The following is a 25458-nucleotide window of genomic DNA, read 5'->3' as shown; positions in this document are numbered from 1 at the left end:
AACGACGAGTGGGGGGCAGCTGCCACTTTGGACAATGCACCACAGCCTGAAAGAGTTAGGGGGATCTTCAGAGCTCGAGAAACCAGACTGAGAATAGAATATCGAACAGTTCACTTGGAAGGAACCTGCAAAGATTGAGTCCAACTATTAAAGAGCTGTTCTTCAAATGCTGGGCAAACCCATCCCAGGCTTGTAATGCCTTCTGGCTTATCAGAGTATCTCCTACATGCTTTTCTTCATCGACCATATTTTTAGCCGTTTTATCTGTTTCACATCTTATTTGCTGAATGTCTGCTTGGCAGTACCCAGCTGCAAACCCCTGCTCTGGTCTCAGAGGTGTCACTGAGGCCTTTGGAATAACAGGCCTTATCCATGAAGTGGGAGCAATGTTTAAGGCTGCCGAGTGAGCCCAAGACATCATTCAATAATGTTTATAACACATTTTGAGAACCTAGGAGTAAAGAGCATTGCACAAACTACATTAAAGCAAACAATCCAAAATAGCAGAAGAGAGCAGACAATAAAACTGACATTACCAATTAATTAAATCCCATCAGGGTGGCTGTTTTCATTGAGTATATGCTCTGTAGTTTTGCGATGTTTTGAATCATATTTCTGGAAATCCTCCCCTCCCTGCCTGACACTACAAGAACAATCCCAGAGATGGCACTTTTTCATCCAGTGACCTGATATCTAACAGGTACCACAGTAAAGATCGTAATCCTCAACTCTAATCACTGAGGAAATCAAAGCCTACACAGATTAATTTATTTGCACAAGATGACCAAACAAAAAGAAGAACTGTAGAAAAAAGGTGACAAGTCTATTTAATAGAGCACAGACAGCACTGCACAAACACAGGCCACTTTTTTTGGCCTCTCCCCGAACCCCTTGTAGACTCACAGCTAAATAGCAACTATTATTTTTATTAAAAACATTACAAAACTTTTCTTTTTTTTTTTGTAAACTAGCTTTATTAGATCCCAAATCCCTGTTACTATATTGACGCAGCCCATGTACATTTCTCACAAACAATTACAGTTTTATAACTTATAATCCATCTCCTTACACTTGGCTAAGGTGATTTACATAATAGGTTTGCATAAGAAGCTTTTTTTTTTTTTTAAAGCAGTCTCATTAAATTCTTGCCTGCTGTTACCAAGGTCAGATTCACACCCAATCCCCAATGCCTGATAACCGTACTGAAACCAGGACTTTTACAAAAATGTAGAAGGAGCAGTGACTGATGGAACTCACTGCCACGTGATAGTTGGATCACGACCAACACAAGCAGTATAGTAAAAATGGTTATTACTATAAGAGAGAAAGCTCAATGATTCTTACACACATACGCAGTTGCTCATCCCACTCTTCTTAGACACCAGTTAGTCCTTTTTAAAGAAAAGCAAAAGATCCCTAGTGATGGACTACTCCTTAGGAAATACCTACAAATATGTATTTGATTTGAAGTTATCTCCTTACCTGCTGTATTATATGGAATGAAACGAAAAAAAAAAAAGCACTCAGACAACAAAACCAGCTCCTTATTTTCTGGGGCCACCATCCTCTCTGCTCACAGGCCCAGGGACCAGCACAATAAGCTCCAGCCCAAGCACTTTCTCCTTAAGTTTGCCACCAGCCCCCTGCAACTTTCAGAGACAGTAAGCGAACTTCCCTTCCCTCCCTGTTCCTACTCTATTCCTAATTTCATAAACTTAAATATTATGTCAAATAGATTGAACTACCCGACTCATGAAAGCTGACATGCTCTGCCTGAGAACCTTATTAAAGCAAAATTTTCAGTTATCAGCAAAATTCATGTAGTTGCCAATGATGGCAGTCACGACTTAAATGTCAAAGAAGTACTTACCAGCTCTCAGCATAAAAGCCATTGTCTATACAAGTTGAAAGAACAATTGCTCCTGTTCATTCAAAATAAAAGATTCCAAGATTCTTTTTTGCTAGGATTCACACAGTTTTCACTGTGCACAGAACCAAGAAAGAGTGCCATAGTTTGCAATTTATTTTGCAATTTAATTAAAATGGCTTATTGAGACCCTCACATGCTAAAAAAATAAAAATAAAAAAAGTCCAGGAAACACATGGACCAATTTTAATAAAAACATACAGGGACAACAGAATGTCTTTACTCCTTTATCATTACCCAAGAATTAGTTACCAGAAGTCTGTGCTTTTTATTTCCAAAGGAGATCTCTGTGAACTAAGTTTTTGCATCAGGGATTCTGTTCACAGGATGCACTAGTAGGACCCCACTTCACAGATGTTGATTTTAATTCAGGGCAACATTTACATGTCTGCTTACCTGAAAGCAAGTGCACATGTCCCATAGGAGTCAATGGGAATTATGTGCTACCTGAAACAAAATTGCCCTTAAGCATATATTTGTACTTTCTAGTTACAGGGCCTTGAAAGGGAAGCATGGCCTGTGTACAAGGGCATGAAATGATAGCAGAAGTTTGATCGCAGTCTTTCTACAGATCCCACACTGACTGAACAGACAATTTTTATAGGAACCTCTGGGCTTCCAGAAACTCTAAAAATTAACAAGCAAACCCAACCATCTCTCCAGGTCCCTAACTTTGCATGTTTGTTTGCATCCATCTACTATCCCTGGTATGGCCAGCAGGAGATGGGCTGCCTGTTGGCACAGAAGATGACCAAACACCATGTCTTGCCCTTCAGATCTAACAGCCTACCTGCCCACAAAATAAATGAAAATGCCCCCATTAATGCATGAAAATGCTAAAACTAAACTTATTCACAAAGAAGCAGGGAATACTCAGCAATTAAGGTATCTATATGGCAACGCCTACCTTCTCTGCTATGGATTTCCATCTTCTGGACTGAAGACCTGCACAAGGCATGCCACAGAATTAATTCCACCTGTTCTCCACTAGAGCAGAGGTTTGGTCTCAGTCTTTCTACAGACTGCAGCAGCTGCAGTCCAAATACAAGTTAGGACTTGCCTCTTCTTAAACCTTCAACCAACACACACAGAACTGCAGTTTCTCCTTTCTGATGTCCTCATCTTCTCCAAGCAAGAGAGCAGACAATATTCTCTTGAGGAAACTGTAATTTAATTTAACACGGCCAGTGCCTGTAAAACCTCAGCATGCCCGTTCCAAAGAGCCAGGAACAGCCAAGCGTGGCAGGACACCCTGCCTCATTTTGACCTGGCTGCTAAACTGTCCTCAACGCCTTCCTCCCTAAATCTGCAGCCCAGGCAAATTTAAAGCATGGGCATCAACATGATTGCTGAGAGAATACAAAATCATTCCCAAACAGCCTCATATATGAAACAGTAATTCTGATATCACTGTTATTTAGTGTAGCAATAAAAAAAAAAGATGTATACACTAATGAGAAAGAAAAGCAGCAAACTCCATTCCTTGTTTTTATTAAGGGACATAACAAGAAGGTGAGGGCAGTAATAACAGCACGAATAATCATCTTCCATTTCTTCTGTACCTCTGGCCAAATGGATTATTGAGTGATTATCCCCTTAAGTTGCTTGGGGCCAACACTGATTGTGTGAGATTTTCAATGTGTTTTTCATTGGCTTAATTCTGTTCCTACTGTGAGGAACCAAACTAACCCAGTGCCAGAAATACCACTTCATAAGCTTGCCCTTGCATCACAGCACAGCAAAATCAATAAACCAAAACAAATCAAAACAGAAATCCCCCATCTCCAAGCGCATCCTTCCTCACACTTTGCCCCAGGTTTACCCCAGATGCTGTGGTTGTACCGCTCGTACCGCTGCCTCACACAGCAGCTGGGCTAGCAGTGGTCAGGCCCAAGGCCTCGCAGTGCCACTCGCCAGGAGCCCAGCGGCTTCCCTCATGGCACAATACCATCGTGCCCCATGTCACCAGAGCCTTCCTGATGAAAACTTGTCCCGTCTGCCCACCCAAGGAGGTGAACACCACACACAGGCCTCCTGACTGCTTATCTCAGCAGGTTCGGCCTGTGGCCGAGTGCTCTTTCTGCCCCAAAGTCTCGGCCTCAGCCCCTTTCCAGCTGCTCTCCTCCACCCGCTGCACGTTGCTGTCCCACTCCGTCAGGTACAGAGCTATCATACACTGCGACACAGGCTCCCATTTCGGAGTGCAGGTGCCGTAATTAAAACCGAGCACATTATTTTTCTGGTAGGATGCCCACCATCAGCTCAGACAGCAATCAAAATAGTTATTGCAGCTGGCAATCCAACAGCCTTTAAAGCATAAATGCTGGAGAAGTGTCTCAGAACATCTAATGAAAACGCATTGGATTGCATCGTTTAACCCAGCATTAAATTACACTACACTATACTTCAGTGACTTTTTCCTGCATGTAATTTAAAGGCACCTATCAGCGAAAATTTCCCAAACAAACCACTCTTTTCACCACATGCAGTCAAAAATACCTGGTTCCGTAAGGGCTGCTCTGACAGCCTTTACTATCCCAGGACAATTTGCAAGCAAAGTCAGGTGTAAGAGTGTTAAGGAAATACCAAACCTAAGAGCGTGAGCTGCTCTTTGGGAAACAAAGCCTGGAATCACCAGCCAAGTCCTTTCACACTATAATCCCTGCTAGCAAGGCAGCAAAGCAGAGCAGTCATTTGAAAGGTGCATTCACGAAGTGTTAGACCAATCCATTACCAGCTGGAGCCAACAGAAAGAGCCCAAGAGCTTACAATCAACTTTGAATCAAATTTTATGTCTTACTCAGCTAGACAGTTGGCTGACATGCACATAGGAATAGGAGAGAGACTATCCATATGTTCAATCTCTCCTCGGAAAAAAATGGGTATAAGATGAGCAGTATTTAATTAATATTTGCAATTTTCTCAATCTTGATGAAAAGAATGTGCCAGCACTGTACTCCAGTTGCTCCGAGAACACCTTCGGAATTGTATGCTTAAAAATTAAAATCTTAAAGGAACTGGAAACATAGCCCCACTTACAGTCAGTGGTCATTAACAGATGCCCTCCCCAAGGCTGCTTCATGGGCTATATGTCAAGAAGACAGAAGAACAGATGCAAGAGATCAGGGAATTTATCTGGTACAACCCTTCCCATATCAGACCTCATTGTAAGTAGATTTTTTTTTTCTTTAGAAACAGTTGTGGTGGCCGTGGGGGTGAAGTAGTTGGGGTGGAGTGGGGAAATAAAAAGCATCTTGTCATTTCTACTAATACCTGATTTTTACAAACCACCTTTCATCCCTTAATTGATTTCCTCAGTATTTGTAGTCAATTTTTCTCCCTTCCTCTTCATATTTCTTTATTAAATAAAGCAGCGATTACATTAAGATGTTATTGTTTTAAATAACGTATGGACAGAATAACCGGTACCATGAATGTCTTAATCACCAAGAAAACAAGCAGAGCATAATCCAAGCATACTTTCAGCTCTTGCATACTGCAGACACACAGAAGTCCCTTCTCCAAGGCAGAACTCACTGGCATTACTTGAACAGTTCTCAGCTCTGAAGTGATGCAGCAAACCACAAAGATCTCAGCTTAAAGTGATACTGTAGTGACATACAACCAGTTTCAGTTCACATTTGCACTTATTCAAACTGTAGGAATGATTTATGCATAAAACCAACCTGCTCTTCTTTTGGAGTCAAGCTCCAAAGAGGTCCTGAGCAAGTATCTCCAGAGGCATGCTGCAACCAGCAGTACCAGGAACTCTGCGTAAATTCTCTGTTCACATTTCACAAAGCAACTCCAAGGTACTTCGCTGCCAACCGACACATGTCCCATTTTATTCCATGCTATTTTCCAAACATCCTCTCTGCCCAGCTGGTTGATAATTGAGTTGCTTTTAAAATACTATCATCAGCTCACTCCGTCTGATACATTACTGTGTTTTTTCTTACCAAGCCAGTAACAAGCACATCCCCTGAACTCATCCAGCGACACATGTTGCTCCTAGACTTTTTCAGAAAGTTTATTTACCTTTTGCTAACAGTACTCAATCTAACATCATCCGACCAAGCCCATGTGCCAGTGGGACTTAAGAATGAACTGCATTTTCTTCCCTTCTCCAAGCCAAGCATAATTCATCAAGCCACAAGAGTCCTTTGCTTACCTCTCTGACACTGACAAAGGCTTCATTAACTAACACAGTCTCTAGGGACAGTCACAGGGCTCATAAATTCCAGCCTAGATGGATTTCTTTGCTCATTTAAAATGGGTTTTGGGTCAATTCCCACTAGAAAAGTGTTATTTATAGGGCCTAAAACCTCCACAGCCATCTCAAATATATGAGGCCTTCATGGCTCTCAAGCTGTGAACAGAAACTAAGCATCACATTTCAATAAATTTCATTTTTTCCATACAGTGGGACAAGAGGAGGAAAAGCACAGCCTTGGAATTTTCATCACATCCCTTCTGTGCTTATTTTGCCTGTACTTTCTCAGATAATAGTGAAATCCAAGCAGATCTCTGACAAACCTTGGCAGCTGTATTTCTGGTCTTGTTATTACAAACCCAGAAGAAAAATTCTCAGAGTGGTTCACCAAATTTCAGCAACCTCTTGGCAAATCTGAGCTGATACTCTGAGTAAACAAAGACAGGACTGGATATAAACCAAGTAAGGCTCAGCAGTATCAATTCAAAACTTGGCAGTTTTAGATTATTTCTGACTTTCTTCAAAAAAAAAATAAAAAAAAATCATTGGGGGTGTGAAATCCAGTAAATGGGGAAAAAAGCCTTGTACAGAGGGTACAGATGCTCTCGGAGCTTTCACGAGCTCCAGGAAGCAATTTGGGGACCTATTGTCTGCCCGACCGGACATTCACAAAGTGATCCAGCAAAGGGAGAAAAGCGCCAAAATTTCACTCAAGTCTCGATAATTGCAGCCATGAAATGACAGTTCAATGGGACAGGATTTATGTTTCAGAAAAAAATAACACATTCCTCCTCCTCCAGACATGGTAAATCCGACAGACATTCCGCTGATAAGCAGCAAAATGGAGAGGTGGATGCTTATTGCGTACCTGAGCTCAGCGGAGAGCACGCACACAGGCCATTAACCGCAGAGGCACAAGTGCGACCCCAGCTATATAACAGTGATAAACAGAAGCCAGTAACAAATACTTAGAGGCAGCGCAAATCTGCACAACAAACAAGGATTTCACCTGCTATTACAGGCTCTCTCCACAAATATTTGACTCGCGTGGGAGTAGCTCCATTTTCAAAGGATTCCCTTCTACCAGCAAACGTGTTTGCGTAAAAGAAAGAGGAACACGATGAGGACACTGCAAATATCAGCCTGATAATGAAGCAGCACACCGTTGCCCGATGCCCGAGGAATATATACACCTTCTCAAGGAGCTTTACATTCCCCCTCCCCCAGTAAACGCAGGATTTCTCCCCAAGCAATCCTCAATTACCATTTCTAACCTCACAGTTTAATGGAGCCTGTGGGCTTTTTATCACAAATCCTCAATAGGCAGAGGCAGTTTTTTCCTGCTCAGTACCAACAGCTAACAAGGCTAACAAATTCTGAAAGAACTTGAAGTTTCCTATAAGCAGTAGTTGAACATACCTTAAGGCTAATCATTGTTCAGCCACGTGAATAAGCCCAGAATATGGTGGGCATCCTAGATGGTGAACGTATCGACACATAATCAAGCAAAAACTTAAATTATGGCTCTGTTAATATAGGTACTTACTCCACATGCATCCCTGTTCCTCCTGCTTTCTCCATTTGAATCTCAAGAAGCTGAAGCTACACGACTGTAAAGAGCCAAAGCTGACATGCAGAGTGACTCCAGGTCTCATCTGCCAAGGCTGCACATCCCTCTGACTCTTTATGCATACAAAATCAGGATTTGAACTAGACTTCAGACATCGGTCTCGAGGGACAATCTTTACTTCCCCCAAGTGAATATTAAGTGGCAGCATAAGGCAAGCACTGTTCTGCCTAGGTGGTCCCGGGACAGGCAGCTCAGCTAGCCGGCTGTGATCTGTCAGTTGATTTCTACATCAGCTGCACTCTCACTGCTGACCAGAGCACAGCTATGCCTATACTAATTCCTTAAATTTTTAGTTGTACATAATAACATAAAATTTAATAGCAATATACAGGAAGGAAATGGAAATTCATTTTCTATAAACCTAGAAGTTAAAAAGAAGCATCCAAATGGCACAAATAAACACAAGTCGTTCTTCATAACCAATACAGTCAAAAAACAGGTTAATAAAAAATTTGATTTTTAGATGTGTTATAAGATAAAAATAGCCTGAAACAAAAAACATTGCTCCTGCAGATGAAGATTTATCCAAAGACTGTAATATTGATTCACGTCATACCTACTTCTCTGTTCCCTTGCACCTTGTGCAAGTGGTATCAAGCAGAGCTGGGATGAGAAACGCAGGTAACCATGAATGTTTAGCAGGAGATCCCAGCAATGCACACTGTGATAGAGGTAAAAAACCTCAAGTACAAATCCAGCAGCACCAGAGCTACTCCTAGACCTTGCATTAGTCCCTTTTTTCTGCTTCCATATTCCCCTCTGCCTCAAATACAGGAGCTGTGAATAAATTCAGGGAGAGGCTGTCTTGCCATGCACCTAGTTAGCTAAAGGTCCTGATTTCAATAGTAAAACTTCTACGTAAATTCTTGAACAACAGCATTTCACACGTCAATTTACACATGGATCAGTGACAACATAAGCTACCAAACAATTCAAATGAAAATATTTGTCTCCTTCCTAAACCTTTTATTCCACTACAGCAGCACTAATCAGCTGTAGCCCTAAGTATTACAAAAAAACAATTATATTCTTTAAGAAAAAGGACCAGATGTCAGCAGCTGCTCTTGCACCACACCAAAATCCAATTCAGAGTAGTCTAAAAGGAGCCAGGCCACCCTCTGCCGCCCAACAGGAGCATAATGAATTAGAGTCAATGGGCACTGAAGATTTGTCAATTTTCTATTTCAGACTGCAAGTAATAACACTCCACAATTTCATTGTATCTTCAATGATCTAGTAAGATTGTATCATCTCCTGTAGTCTTTCATTAATTTTGATAAAAGGGAAATACACACTGTCTAAAGAGGTGCTTTGCTTGAGAAACTCTCAAGGTCAGACGTTACAGTGAGATGAAAGAATTCCATGACCTTGAGATTCACTGCATTCAAAAGATAATACGGAAACCTGTGGTTTTCCTCCCTTCAGGAAGAATGCATTAGAAGGTATGGCTGTAAATTTTACATTTCATACTTTGATTCTTTCCTTATCCTAGCAAACAGGCCCTCCAAGCGGGGGCTTTTAAGCATTCTACAAATTTAGCTTACAAAAATAAAAAAAAAATATATCATTTTACAGGTGGGAAAGGGGAGATTAGTAATTTGCCTAATGTCACAGAGCAGAGCAGCTGCTGGGCTCAGAACAGGACTAAGACATACGTCTGACTTCCCTGCTACGCATACAAAGATGATAAACTTTCTCTGTATAGGACATTTAGTAGTATAACAGCAGCAGCTATTGTCTTTATCGCTAGCCATCTTCGATAAGGAAGAGGAGCAATCCCATGAAAGCTATTAGAGCTCTCACCTTGCAGATGTATTTTACGTGGAACACTAGATTTGGGCACTGCAGGGTCTACAGCGATCATAAATCAGATCACATTCAGACTTCACGATGCTCTACTTCTGTTGTCTAAAAGGCTTGTAATCATTGGACTAAAATTCAGCCTGAAGTAAAACCAAACATCAGCTAGAGGGATCTAGAGAATACTGCCTGGTCCTGGCCTTCAGCAATTACTTCGCACCATCAACAAAGCCCTGTTTCATCAGACTACAGGGATAAACTGCAGAAGGAAAGCTTGAAGAGGGAAGAGTAATGCATTATGCAACACAAGGTTAACAGTAGGCCAGAAAAAGAAACCCCTCCTGACCTGCCCTCTCCATGCACTGCACGTTGGACTTCACTGGCGAAACACGTCAGCAGGGCACTTTGTGGGCATCCTCCTTTCTTCCCTCCCACCACTCAGCATCTAAGGGATAGGAGGCTTTCATAACTTGTCCCAGCTTGGGCACAGAGAGCTATCAGGACACCACAATCCTCCCCGGCATTTTGGCATGCCTTAAAACCCACCTCAATTACTAATGGCATTCAGTAATCCCAGATCTATCAGGAACAGAATCCTCCAGTGCAGTCTTAATTACATCTATTAGATGTTGCCTAATTATAGAAAATCTTTCTACACTCAGCATACCTTAATATGAAGCAAGATGCATTGTCAACGTTTTCTAGTAGATTTTACCCATTAACATGGTTAATCAACAGTTTAGGGGGAAAGCAGAAGACAGAAAACAAAAACCAATCCTGAAAACAAAATATTGTTCGAGTAACAATGATGCCTCATGTCCCAGTGACAGACAGCCCCTGCACTAAACACACAGCAGGGAATAGCTGGTGCCACAGACAAAATGCAGAACAGCCACCAGCTAGGAAACTACCTCCCCAGTCAGTATTTTATTCAGTGGCTGTGAAAAAAAGGCTCAAATTTTCATCAAGGTCCTATTTTTACCAGACATGGTACAGGCCATAACCCAACAGGAAGATTTGAGAGGGCAGATCCTTTAACCCTTAAAACAGGACCAAGGATCCAGTATCATGGCAAGAGAAAAAAAAACATACAACATCCCACCCTGATATCAGCAGCAGCTTTTATCACTCATCACAACAAACACTGTCCTCATAAAACCAGAAAATTTGAATGCAGCCTCAGAATTGAACAGCCCTAAACACAGTTGCATTCACTCCATTAGCTTTCCAGGACTTTGTTCCATCAAATATCTCAAAATCTGGAAGTTCAAATATTCAGCACTACTTCGGAACAATACAATGGGGCTGCCAGCGAAAGGCCCTCATGCTGCTGGAGCAGTTCAAACAAGCATCAGGAGAAAACTGTGTGCATGTTATTCTGCAGAGAACTTCAAGTGTCTGGGTTGGTTTTTTTTTTCTCCCCAGGGACTCAATATGAAGTGACAAAAAGACTCTGCTAAAGGGAGAATGGAGATAGCATTCTGAAGTTGAGTAAGGATGACAGAAGGATTTATCTGGCCCTCTTTATTCTCGTTATCTTTACCCTTCGTGAAAAGAACTATGATCCCCTCGGAGACATGAGCTAACTACAAAGGACTATGTCACCGGACCAACGGTGACTCAACAAAATCCTAACACAAGTTTGTGTACTGCCAGACAGCAAATGCTATTTTCCAGAAAATTCTTTAACAGTCCTGAACTCAGCAAGTCCAACACCTGCAGGCAGAACCCCAGAACCCTGCTGCAAGCAGGAGCACGCAGCACGTGGGGGGGAATTCTCCCCTGCGCTGCTCCCTTTATCTCTTCTCCTCCTTCCTTTTCATCGTTTTTAAGATCAAAAGCTTTGTTCTCCTGATTTGTAATTAAGTACAAGACACCCAGTTCAATTTTTCAAAGAGTATTTAAAAGGTTATCAATGAGAAACAGGCAAGATACAGGTATTCCTGTTGTATCTGTAAAATAGGTCACGCCGGTGGATAATTCACCTCTTATCACTAGCATCAAGTAATTTTAAGATCAAACAAAATACTTCATCTTTCAATCAATTAAATATGGCCAAAGAGATGGTTTCGAACTGCATACACAGCAGCCTGATAGCAATCCTCCTCTCAACTCTTCAGTTATCTGCCAGGGAAGAAGAACGAGCATCTCCCTGGAATAAGCAACACTAACAGAAGACGCTGACCAACACCAAAGCATGAGCTAGAACACAAGTTACAGCTCCACTGAGCTGAAGGCAGTAAAGATCAATTTGCTTTATGTAGGAAGCTATTGTTTGGAAATTCCTACCTCATTTTCCCTAACACTACACACTATGGAGGTGTCAGGATGGGACAGCTCCTCCTGCTGTGTAAACTCGTACCTCCTGGTAACGTCTGCAGACACCCACCAACTGCACCACCACGATTCTGGCTGGAGCAAAGACTCGGTTTTGTTTTTGGTTTTTTTTTTGATGCATTGGCTCAAGCACTTCCCTAGCCAAATTCAGTATCATTTAAACTTTCCCTGTTAGACCAGAAGACAATACAGTCACCTACCCATGTCAGATGGGAAGCAAAGCCCTCAGGTTGTTAGGTCGTAAAAGCCTCCATTCGGTGCTACCCGGAATGGTTCAGTATGCGTGCAACTGAAGAGTCTATCCTGGTACAAAAAGATTGCACCTTCTATCCTTTTGCCTTTTCAGAGCAATTTTTAAAAGTTTTTAGGAAAAATGTCGGATTTCCTAAATTGACCAGTCCTATTTTGTGTGTAAATTCAGTAGATTCCTTCAGGAGAACAGGGTTATGCATGCAAAATGACTTCTTTCCAAATACATTGTAAATATACTTTCTTTGGATCTTAATGCAGGCCTGAAACTTCAAAAAAGTAAATTAGCAACTAATTTAAGATTCCTACATTAAAAGCATCCTGCAAATTATCAGTATCAGATGAAGCTACTTGATGTCATGTGGCTTTCCTTAGCTACGTTTTTCTTCTTGTCAGCTGCTGTCTGGTTATGTCATGTAACAACACTCAGATATGAAAAGGTGCAAAGCATCTCCCAAATCCCACAGCAATCTTGGATCCATAAATAACTCCAAATATTCAAATTTCAGTCAGGTCTCTGCTGAGCTGCTAAGCCCAGCACGGTGGGAAACCAATCAGGAAACCAACCTGATTGGAGCATCCTCTTAACAATGACACAATCAGCAAAGCACAATGGGAATTTGCAAAAAGTATTCTTGAGGAACTGCAGTTCTCAGATCAGATCTCCACACGCACCCCTCTGATCCCACTGGCAGCTCAGAATATTCAGGGACTTGAAGGATGGGCATTTAGGATAGCTTGGGCTGCTTTAATGAGCACAAACACTGCTCAGAAGGAAAGCCACATGCAGACACCAAGGTTACAAGTCTCTGAACTGTTGAATACACACAGCTCTCTGACTCAGGTCAAGGAGAAAAAAAAAATCTGCAGCCATCATTGTTCTCGGGATCCAAAGAGGATTCTGCTACAACGGTCCCTGCTCGTGGTGGTTTCACTGGCTGAAAGCCAGCATACAGCGCTGCGAAAGAGCAGAACTATCTGAGAGAAGCTGAAGAAGCAAGGACTCTGATTTTTATCATGAGAAACAAGCTTTGATTTTTATCAAAACAAGGCAAAGTCACAGTGAAAGATTGCGACATCGCTGAATATCTAAATTAAGACACTGAGACGCATTTAATATTCACACACTCATCACAAACACAAGGCAAATTCCCTAATATACAGTAAAGCAGTTTATTAGCAAATGTCTCATTGGATTAAGTCTGCTCTTATTCTATTAGGGAACTTTCACACCACATTAAATTGCAAGACAACGGGGTGTTTGCCAGCACAGGATGAACATAATTAGTAACCCTTTCCCAGAAAGGAACACAGACATGATACTGAGACAACAGATTGGGGGGCACTCTCAGCAATATATGGCTTACATGGAGTACCAGGGTTTTGAGAAAACTAACCAGTCTCCATCCCTCTGCAAGAAAATATTAAAAGGTAAGCCCGTCATTTGTACTGAGATCATTCTGTTCTTCCAGACAAGCAGGCAAGACCTACTGAAATAAGTCCCTGATGTCCAACAACATAAACTTGTCTGGGAGAAGCAGAGAGGTACGGTTCCTGTCTTCGTTAACTGTTTTGCTGGTAGGCCTTGAACAGCAGTTAAGAAAACAGTTACCTTCTCTACACAAACAGGTTTTCTTTCCTTCTTTTACGCTTGCTTACAGCTTATTTTGGCCCGCCTCCTGGTAGTATGATGAATGACGCGTGGTCATCCATCTTCAAGTGCTGCACTTCGATGATGAATGGAGTACATTTGGAAAGCAGTCAGAAAAAACAAAATTGATAGCCAAAGGAAAAGAAATGGAGAAAGAAGAAAAAGGCCAATGTTGGGCAACAGCTACAGAGTTTAATGAGGTAAGATTGATGTACAAAAAAAATATTAGCCGAACAAAGCGGTTAGACAGCAAATAGCACAGAGGAGCAAGCTTCAGGTTTTTAAATCACTAACCTAGAAACATCCAGGGGAAGAACGCTAGTGCCCATCATGCACAAGTCCATGTCTCATTTACTTCTGGAAGTCCTCTCAGACCTCCAGAAAGCTTCCCCAATACCTTTTTCTTTCCATTTCTTTTACTTTTCCCCCACTGCACTAAATACAAACCCCTACCCAAGCACTTTATCTACGACTCACATACACTTAGACACCCAAGTCGTACAACGCATTCACCAGTGATGCAGGGGGAGGACAATATTTGCCTCCCTGACCTTCCCCCAAACTCCAATGCTGCAAGATACAAGGACAGTAGCCAAGCTGCATCTCAGAAGTTTGTTGTACTGATGGACTGCATTAAGATGCCCTTGCTGGTACTTCTATCTGTAATCATATCATGATTATGAGTAGCTCAGAGCAATACCTGGATGCAATTCATCCACAGTGTCTTACCGATTTACTCCACCATGACCCTACTTCTGAACTAATCTCATTCATGGATTTTGCTTCTTCAGCAGAACCTTCCACTGACATCTAGAGGGCAAAAGGAAACGTCTGGCACTGCTGATGAGCAGAGCTATTTGCTGGGGGCTTCTCAGGGCAAAAGCTGCATCGACTGCTCACCATACAAAATCTCCTGAGCAGAATTTTGTATAAGACATAGGCATCCTTTACCTAACACCCAAAGCAAAGCACTACACTACCTTCTGATTAAATGATGAGGTCCCGTAATTAGGATGATTCTCAAGCACAGTTGCAAGATGAAGATAAGATTTATTTACATAACTGAAATCATCTACATAAAGAGCTGATTTTCACCAGTGTTTTTAACTCGGATTTTACAGTTGTGTTCGACAAGACACTGAGGTCAAATGACCCATTCGAAAATGGTTTGAAGTAAAATTACTTTCCAGAACTGTCCATGATTACAGCATCCCAACCGGAGATTTTAACACTGGATGCTGCCATTGCTTCTTACTTTTTGCCTTTATCACTTTCAGACATCAGCTGCAGTTAGACACCACATCAGAAAACAGCAGTCACATCACACATCGCTAAGCAGATTTCATCTATGCTTCAGATCTAGGGGCCATTATTCCTTCAAACGCAGAAATCTGGCATGTCGCATAACAGTTGCTATCACAGCAATAAATTATTTTTCATAATCAGCCTCTCATTTAACTTTATATTAATACCAAGACTGTACCTGAAAGATCAGACTCTGTGTAGAGTCTTCATACTAAACTATCATACTTGATAGCTCCTTACCCCTGAAGGTCCAATAGTTTAGCCAGAGGTGAAGAGAAAATACCATCCCTGCCCAACTAGTGAGAAAACTACAAGTTAGGGAATTACCCAAGTTGACCCACAAAGCATTTGGCAGAAATATAACCTGAAATCCATTATCCATCCTCCCACTCAGAGAATCTCTTTTGGATTGAAGGAAGCTCCTCTGCACATTGGCTTTGCTTTCCATTTACTCCATTTCCTAATTAACTTCCCTGGATGTCTAGAATGACTTTTGATAAATCATTACTGTCAGGTATTCAGAGAAACATTTCAAACCTTATCAGAGATAAGAAAGCAGAACAGCTGTAGGAACTGCTCATGAAGAACTCCCAGTTTATCGCAGCATCAACCTGCAACCTAGATGCCTTATTCTGAGTGGAAGAAATGGGAGTGTGTTTATAAACATCACTGGTTGTTACAGACAATATACCTTGTTCTCAGGTTCCCCTGCTGAGGCAGTCCGTCGTAGATAGATAATACATCAAAATCTTCCTCTAACGCAAAAGACTGGAAAACAAGCTGTATCCGGTTCTGCTCCTCGGCAGTGATTGTCCACGTGCAGTTTGCATAATTTGGATATCCATACGGAAAGCCTGGACTCTGTATTGTCCCATTTGGGCCATGCAAAATGTGACTGCAGTTCTGGGCTGGCAAAAGAGAAGACAAAAGTACAAGTCAAACAGTGCAGAATACAAATTTAACAATCATCTCCATCAGAACAGATTACACAGGATTCTTTTCAATGAATTTGTTCTTCCCCAGGAATTCCTGGTCCTGGGGAACAGATAAAGGTAGTCTCTACAGATGCATTTTTGTGCTCCCTGCAGGAAGTCAGACCCCAGATACCCATCTCCTGTGCAACGCTCCCTCTAGCTTTAAATTTAACAGGCTAATAACAGCTGGATTACGGCAGCTGCCAACTATAACTGGAAAACAGATGCTTTCCCAAAGGTCCTTTCACAGCCCATGACCAAATCCAATACCCTCTTCATTGTACACTATGTGTTTTTGGATTTGCCCCATTTTGGGAGAATCTAGCCAAGCTTGGTGCCTCAAGCATGAAGGGTACAGAGGCCACCAAGCAGCAGAATGACAGTGACAAAGCTGACCTTTCTTTTACTCTTAATTGCACTGGAATAAAAGAAGATTGAGCTAAGATCGGGGCTCAGCGGTGCGTACAGAGACTTGCACCACTTCCACCTTGGAAGGCCAAGAACTGAAATGGAAGTAATAAATAGGTATAGAGAGGAACTGAGTCACCAAAGGAACAGTCTGCACAAGATTGCATGACCAAAATCAGAAATTAAAGGTGTCCTGCATCCAGAAAGAGCAGGACTCAGTTCAAAGGCTAAACAAATCATCTCAAACAGCTACTTGGAACTATTAACTGCCATCACCAGTCACATCACACACCTGTTAGACCTTATGAGGCCACAAAGGAAAGAAAACGGTGGCTCGAGGCAGCCTTCCCAGCCTGCTCTGTTTTTACTCACCCAGTTCTGAACCGTTTCAGCTCCTCACAAAGGCTAAACACAAGGCAAACGTCTGCCATTGGTATTCCTAGGGAGCTGCCCCGACTTCGTAGCTACATCTTCTGAGACAGAAGCCGAGTCCTGCACCCACCAGCTAAATATCTAACACCTCCCTCAAATCAATTTTTCCTTCCCCAAAGCACTACCTGTGAACACTCCATCCCAAAGATAAAGATCAACTGCCATGATGTACAATTTCTGGATATATGAGGGTTTTCTTCTCTCTGGGGAAGCCAGTATATAAGTATGTGTTGGGAACAGCCTAAATGACAAATCCTCCTTAGTGCTTTCCCCTCTTCACTGCTACTTTACTGGAATGTCTTTTGAGGCACGAAGACAAATTCACCCAAACAAACTTGTGTAGCTCTTTGCTGCTTTAATGGAATAACTCCCACACGCACCAAAATGAAATTCCAGTTTGCAAGGCAACTGCTGCAAAACCCATAGCAGAATTTCACCTTTACCCTACGGCCAGCAGACTTCTGAGCACTACTGCTTGCGTTTGGTCGGGCTCTTCTTATTGATGCTGGATTGTTTACTCCTGCTTATGCAGATAACCGAGTCTTTCAAGTTGAAATGAATCCGACTAGAAATTACTTCTTTGATTTCTCAATGCTTTTTTCAAAGGCAGCACTGGTATTTGCACTTCTGAGTGCCAACCAGCTACAGGTAAAGAACTGCAGAGTAGGGCTCATTAAAGCCAATTATAATTAGATTGACCTACTTTGGTGCAAAAACACTTGGTGAAACTTGTCTCCGCAAGACGAAGCTCATACCTTCATGAATCCAAAGTGGTCAATCATATTTACTACCCAGGGACTCTTTTCGTATCATGTTTACTACATCAGCGAGAGGTAAGACAGCCCTGCCGTCCCCGGGGACTAGAGCTGAGCTAGGCACAGAACTCGTTAACAAGCCTCGAGTACTTTGCATTTCTGCAGCACCTGGCATCTGCCTCTCCCCGTGCACTTTGTCAATACACAACAAACACGAGAGTGGAATCCACCTCCCTCCTTTGCCTCGGATCCATTCATTTGCAGAGCTCCCAGAAAGGATGAATTAGCTCGGTGCCAGCAAGCTGCACGGGACTGGGAATATTACTGTTATCACGGAGGGGTAAAATTAGGCCTGGTTTGGTTTAATAACTTGAAGACTGCCAAAGATCCATAAGCTTCAGTTCTCTAAAATTCAATCACATCCTCTTTTCTTCATCCAGACTGGCACTCAATAGGCAATGTGGGGATATTGAATCCGTCTCTGCTGCACATTTTTTATTTTAATCATAAGTAAATGTCATCAGAACAATTTAAGGAAGATTGGGAAATTAAAGAGGCTCTATCCTTCTATTTCCTGATGGTATAAAAGCTATTGATGCTGCGTGAGGTTCAAAAAATAAATTCAAGGTCAGAGATGCTGTGTTTCAAACAGTCCCAAGGTCATATGAAAAACGAGATTTAAAATCAATGTAAGGTGATGCTGTCCTTGCATAATTAGTGATTAAAGCAAAGAATAAGGGCCAGAAAAGCGTAAACCTAGCTGAATAAAAACAAATACATAATAGAAAATGGGACACAGTTCTATGACATATCAAATCAATCTACTGAAATAATTGCATGTTCATGATTCTGACCAAGATGTGCTTTGAACACAGCTAAGAGAAAATTGCTTATTGCAAACAAAAATTAGTTTTTCAAAAGCTGACAATCTGGAAAGCAATATATTGTTCATCAACTGTAATAGTAGGGAGCTTCATTTATGTTGAACACTGCTGGAAAAAGTCAGCAGGCACAGGAAAGACATCCAGGAAGCCCCAGAGAATGTATGCATAGTCTATAATTTGTTTTCAGGTATGAGTTAGCTCAGACTTGACTGACAAAACCTTATCTAGAGTTTAAAGCACATGACAAAGAAACACAACGTTTCTCCTCTGAAGACTTGCAAAAACAATTCTCTTTATCCCTTTGGCTCAGAAGCATGGACAGGTAGGTATAAAGGACAATGACAATCAGTGCTATAAAGTTTAGATGAATTCGTATTTGATAGAGGACAATATTCTTCCGAAGTCTCTGGAGCACTCTCTCCAGCACAGGAGTCTGACACGAGGCACCTCTACGTACCTCAGGTAATGGAAAAGCAGGAGCTTCTTCCCTGGGTCACAGCAACAACCCACACCTTGTCCTTCAGCTCATCGTGGCCAGGTGGCCACAAGACAAAGCATCGCTGACAGCACAAGCTCTAACCTGGAGCCACCTTTTTACACTCACTGCAGACCAGCATCAGCCCTGCCCACCAGAGGATTTACCAGCCTCCCAGAAGGGTCGCGTTTACCCCTCTCGCTTTGCCAATCCTTATTCAAAAGCCACAACAATAAAAGAAAAAGGTGAACACATAGGGCTAGCACATCTGATGTCATCTGCCAGAAGGTCTGGCATGGCAGCATAAATATTTATGTAGATATCCCACCTTTTAATGCTATTATTCATGGACTTTTACTTTCTGAAGTTGTAAGACCAACAAGAAACTCATCAGTGGATATGCATTTGTGGGCAAGTGTCCTATTTTGTGACAGAGATGAGTAGGCTGAGAATGGAGCTAATTCTAACTTGTACTCTGCCAATGCAACCTGTCATTTTCAATTCTGGAAAGTGGTTTATTATGAGAGTATATCTTTTTAATGAATGCATCAATGTAATTTTATTGCAGTAGCACTTAGTTTCCAGACAAGGACGAAGGCATTATCACGCTTGGCACTGTTCAGTGGACAGAGCTTTTCTCCAACAAGATCACATCTAGCAGGGAGGAAAAAACACAACCAACAAACACATTAATGGAGGGCTCGGTGCTTAGCAGAAAAAAAAAACACATCTTTATCCAGGGGCACAACAGCCATTTCCTCAATGATAGAGCATAAAAGTCAGCTTTACCTGTCTCAACTCACACCACTTGTTTTGTGCAATACACGCTGCCTGAACAACGTACACAGACGAACCGGCTTCACTCCTGGACCACATGCACAAGGAAAATGAAATACTTACTTTGCAGTATGCTCACAACAGAACCACATTTCTAACAAAAATACAGGCTGTCAGTGGCATTTTATAATACACAGTTAATCCACACGCCACAGTTTCACAGGACTAGACACTTAAATATGAGCCAAATACAGCTCTGTCTCCTGCTTTTTGAAGGGGGAAAGTTGCACACCCCTCAATTCAGGGTATCGATCAGCCTCGTGCCGCACAGAGGGCAGGAAGAATGCCCTTGTACTCAACAACTGAGGCTTCTTCTGACAATAGAAACTAAATTACTGGAGACAGAAGCTGGTGGGAGGTTTACTTGTGCTATAAATCTGAAGTTTAGACACATGAGTGAGGGACCATTTTTGTATTATTCACTCCTGCTTGCAGCTTGAGGTCTGGAGCAGAGCAGTCCACACGCCAATGACTTCAGTGATGGCAGCACAGACCTGGATCTCACGTCCTCCGTGTCTCACGGCTGGCAGTCATGATGGCCACTGTACATTGACCAAAAATCAGCTGACATATATGGAAGAAGAGACTCAAACACTAAAGCCCATTCATAGTACCAGAACTTGGTTATTCCCATCAGATAAACGCTTGCATACAGGAGGGATCTGCCTTGGCTGCTGCACCCTTCAAGTCTCTTCACTCAGAATTTCAGCAGCTCCCCAGCCCCACATAAACTCGTGCTTTCAAACACTGTTACTACAAATACTCTTTGAAGGAGCTATTACAAAGGTGTTGTTGATTAGTGCAAAGGTAAAGGAAATAGGTCCAAAATACAAAAATCCAGGATTGGTTAACCATCTTCCATCTACTTCCAATTCTTTAAGCTTTCCAGGCCAGATCCACGATGGTGTAAATCTAGGAAGCATTTTAACTATTCTGATTCACACCCTATTAATCTCTAGGATACAATACTTTGGAGAGAGGAAAACAGAATTTACTTCTGAAGTGCTTCCTAAATTCTAACAGTGCCCTTCATTTCTCAGCAGAAAAAACTAATTTAGTGAACATTGACGTATGGTCATTGCACAATTCACAAGGAACAAATATCAAATCATATATACTGACTTGCTCTCAGCAGTATCGTCTATTAGTGATACATGGCTGTCTTCTCCTTAATGCAGTAGCGTTTGGTATTGTCATTTTCTTTACTTATTGTTACTTAGGTACAAGTGTTTCTATTTTGTATTGTTCTAGCTTATTCACTGAAATAGAGGAACATAAAAAACACTTTCCCCAGTAAAACTGAAATCCATATCCTACAGACACAATGCAAGCACATTCTATTCTGACCCGAAATACCAGGGCCAGATTCTGCTACTTCATCAGTAACATCTCAATTTTTTCTGTGTACGTTACTGCCTTGAATCATTCACATTCACTGCATGAAGATTTTCAAAACCAAGGCACTAGACCCCATCTCAGAACCAGAATGCAAATGCTGTTTAGCTTTCCAGCATCCTCTGAGCATGCATTTGGATGCCCTGAGCCTGGTAGTGCTCAGGGATGGAGACAGAGGTAAGCCAGCCAAACTCAGTGCAGCAGTGCCCCGATTTTCTTTGTGGGATGGCGCACATGAAACTACAGAAGACTCGTACAGCTCCTCACATGCCACAGCACAGGACCAGCACCTGAGGTCCCTACTGGACTTCCCCTTCCACATGAAGGCACAGGCAAGCCCTTTTCTAAAGGGGACTCAAAATCATGAGTGGGTTGGGAAATGTCTGCAGCCAGCTCCTTCACACAGGTCTTTTCACAACCTTACCCCCAAAAAGAACACATGAAAAACTCATCCCCTATATTAAGCAGTCATTAAGAACTCAATTTAAAAAACAAACAAACAAACAAAAACATTTGATCTGCCATCTAAATAGAGAAAAAGGTTATTTGCCCCAGTGTTTGCTGTTTTGAATCATTTATCAGCAATCAGCAACTAATCATGTTTTCTTGCATAGCAGACCTAGATCTTCTCACCCACAATTCAGAACTAGTTTACCATAGTCTAGCTTTGATTCTCCTGTTCATACAATTTAAGTGAACACACAGTGAAAGTACCTTCACACTTCATAAATCTAAGCCTTGTTTCCCTAAGTATTCACCTTTTCATAGTTTCAACTTAACCTACAGTCTTATATCAAAGCCTTCAGGGTAATAAATAATGCAGAGACATTCCATTAACTATAACTTTTAATCAAAAGCCACTGGATTGAAGCACATCATCAAGGGGATGATTTACACCTCAGATAGCCAGGGCCTTTTTCCTCTCCGAACGCATGGAGTGAAGAATACAAGGGCAAAGAACAAGCATTTTATCTGAATCCAGCTCATGCCCCGACTGCCAAGCCCAGGAAGAATTACAGCACCCACCTCAAATCAAGAGCAGTACGTGAGCTTTCAGCCTACAGCAGGCTTGCACAGCACTGCGGGGTACTGCAAATCAAACACACCAGTCCTGAAACCAACTTAGTCCCTTCTCCAGTCCTCGGAGACATTTTTTCCCTTCCATCCTAGCAGTCCTTCACTCCAACTCTGCCATCACCTTCTGTGCCTTTAGTGCTGCCCATACCTAGGGAACAGAGCCCAGGTTTCTAGACAGCTATCAAAGAGATCTGTTACCTTTAGGCGTCATTCCAACCTCAGCACAGCAATTCTGTTTTAAGGGATTTCCAGACAGAGAAAGAAAGGGAGAAGAGGTGATGGTGGAGTTACAATGCAGCAATAACATATTTAGCTTTTCCCGTGTGTTCGTTTACCCTCTCCCAACCAAAACTCTTGCCTTAGAAGATTACGCAAATTCCCTATACCCATGGGGGATTTCTAATCACACTGCTGTCCTTGCAGCTCCCCAGCAAAATTCCAACCAAGGCACCTTCCAGGTGGAAATTGCAAACACTTCCACAGCACAGGAAAGGCAAGTCTGGAACCTCCAAGGGGCAGTGCACTGCCACACTGCTGTGTGAAGATAAAACATTTCTAACATGTCCTGGAAGCGACACGGACACATACAACCTGCAGTTCTCTTGTCTGTGGGCATCTGTGAAAGGAAAAGAAACATTTGCCTATTCTTTTAAGTTCTCTAGAAATGGAACAGGCACCTACATATTTAGTATTTTCTGCTTTATTATACTTTGTTTTTATATTTCACGTGTGAACCTCAAATGGGCATACACTTACATTAGCAAGGCCAAAGAAGTTCTGGTGTGTTGCAGAGAAAAAAGGAAAATGCCCAGTTTTAGGCACCACCGAAAGCCATCGCAGGGCAGAACTCAGAGCACAAGAACATGACGCCGCACATATGTCTGTCTTACTGCTGCACAGCAGCCCCCTGACATGCTGAGAGGCCAGAGACTGCAACTGCTGGAAAGTGATGCCTTGTTCGGGTACGACAGAAATCGCTTAAGCGAGTACACTGGTACTAACTGCAGCTGCCAGATCGCCCCTCGAGGCTAAAAGCTCCCTGCTCTTAGTGGAGGGACAGAGGGCAGCGTGGCATGCTGACCTGACGCGGGCTGGCTTCTGCAAGCTGGCTTCACCCCTGCACCAAAATGACCTGGGAACAGAAAGGACTCGGTCTTCAAGACCCTTATCAGATTTTGTTTATTTTAAAAATAGATCTCTGTCAAAAGGCGACCCAAAACTCACACTACCCTGGTGTAGCTGGTAAGGACTTGAGCTGTTCTGCAGTACCACAACAAATGCTCCTGGGGGCTACCGAAGAGACATCCTGGTGTCATGCTGACTTTCCCCAGGTGCACGCTGTACCTTTCTCGGCTACTTTTACAGTGCTTACCCCTGCAGATTTATGTACCACTTTACCATCTGAAATGCTTACAGCCTGAACAGAAGCAAGCTAGATAACAGGACAGGCATTTAGCAGTGAAGACTTGCAAAGCAAGGAGGGAAGTGGGATGAATTCCTCCTGCTTTTGTTGGTAGAAGCAAAGTAGAATAGCTCACACTAATAATAGAGAATAATAAAGATTACTCCAGCATTATCACCAGAACAGTTTAAAGAAAGCTATATTTTCAGTTAAATATTTCAACTTAAACACAGATTTTATTTCACTTTTTTTCCCCTTCGCTATTCCCTCCCCCATCCCTTCCTCTGCAAAAGTTGGGAGAGGGAAGAGAAAAGCTAAAAAACGGAGCTCAGATCTCTTCAATGTTTTGCATAAACATTTAGCTGGAACAGTTTTAAATGATTAATATCCGAAGTCCTGCACAATCACCAGGCTACAGCACTCCTGTGGCAGAAAATCCTCTCTCAGCAGACAAGGGCCTAACCGTATTTTGTTGTGCCCTTGTGGGACTTGGTTGTGTTTAGGGCTGGAACAATCGCCTGGAGCCGAGTTTCTCACACTTTGTATTGTCCTTCTGCTGTAAGCCTCTCAATAGAGATTAACAACTTCAAGATTTTATACTTGATTTTCTTCAGCTTTAAGCACACTGCACAGCCCTCTCCGGACCCTTTTACAACTCCCAACGAGTGCTTTGTATGGGCTCAGGCAGGGAAAAGTCACCACCCCCTCCTATCCTTTCTGCTTTTATAAGGATGGAATAATGCTGCGTTCCTCGCCCTCCTCTGAGCGTGTGTGCAAGGGTATGTAAAGAAGACAAAACACAACCAGGCTTGAATGCTCCCTTCAGCATACAGATGAGACGATTTGAAGAGCAGTGGGGAACTCTGACCTGAGCTGTGCAAATGGATCCTTGGTGCTGGTGGCTGCAGCAAGAGCAGCGCAGGGTGCACAAGTCCCACACATCGCACCGTGCTGCAGAGGTAATAACAGCCCCCACACCCCGTCCCCAGTGGGAAGAAGCTGTGACATATGGGCTCTGTGCTCCTTTACAGAGGCAGATTTCAGCCAGGTTAGAAGACAAAGGCTCTTGCTCTAAACACAAATGCAACTTGCAGGAAAATCTAAACAGGTAGTCGCATGAAAAGACCTACATCAAAACCACCCATATTTCTTATTTGCCAAATCCTTACCAAAATCAAGTCTGCTGGCAGCTTTTTAGGCTGTCATTGTCTTATGACAGAGAGAGTCGTATAGAGAAAATTGAGCAGGCAAAGTTTGAGATGAGGAAAGTGGAAAAATAGGGCTCCTGATACTTGACTTCCAAGCATGTAGGATTGCATAGGAAAACAGGATTCCATGGGAAAAGTACCAAGGGAGCAGATGGAAGAGGAGCAAGGATGCAAACAAGTGTGCTCGACCTTGGACTTGGGATTTCAAGGTCAGGAGTGAACACAGGCAGGCACTACAGGCTACACAGAAGAAGTGGTTGGTATGCACAGCAAGCTTTAATACCAGAGATGGCACAACCAGCAAAGCTACATCTTGTTTTAAGGAGCTATTACATCAATGAATCAGTGTAAGTAGATGGACAAGATGATGTAAACATGCACTGTTAAACACAGCAGGAACGTGTCTTACTTCAACAAGCATCTAAGAAAATCCCCGCTAATGTATGCTAGATAATCTAAGCAGTATCAAAGTAATCATTAGAGAAGTCTCCGTTCATCA

The 25458-nt window shown here is 42.4% G+C and overlaps 1 protein-coding gene across 7 annotated transcripts in view; it reads right to left on the bottom strand.

The window, feature by feature from the left end:
* Nucleotides 1-25458, bottom strand: part of CSMD2 (CUB and Sushi multiple domains 2) — a 322375-nt gene that overhangs the window by 244283 nt on the left and 52634 nt on the right. For all 7 annotated transcript variants that reach the window (XM_068657555.1, XM_068657554.1, XM_068657553.1 and 4 more), the window contains exon 3: nucleotides 15804-16020. In XM_068657555.1, the coding sequence (XP_068513656.1) occupies nucleotides 15804-16020 (217 nt within the window). The remainder of the gene's footprint in view (nucleotides 1-15803; nucleotides 16021-25458) is intronic.

The sequence above is a fragment of the Anas acuta genome, chromosome 21 (assembly GCF_963932015.1).
Source record: "Anas acuta chromosome 21, bAnaAcu1.1, whole genome shotgun sequence".
Taxonomy (NCBI): domain Eukaryota; kingdom Metazoa; phylum Chordata; class Aves; order Anseriformes; family Anatidae; genus Anas; species Anas acuta.
Note: the sequence above shows the minus strand (reverse complement) of the source record. Positions and strands in the feature narration are given on the sequence as shown.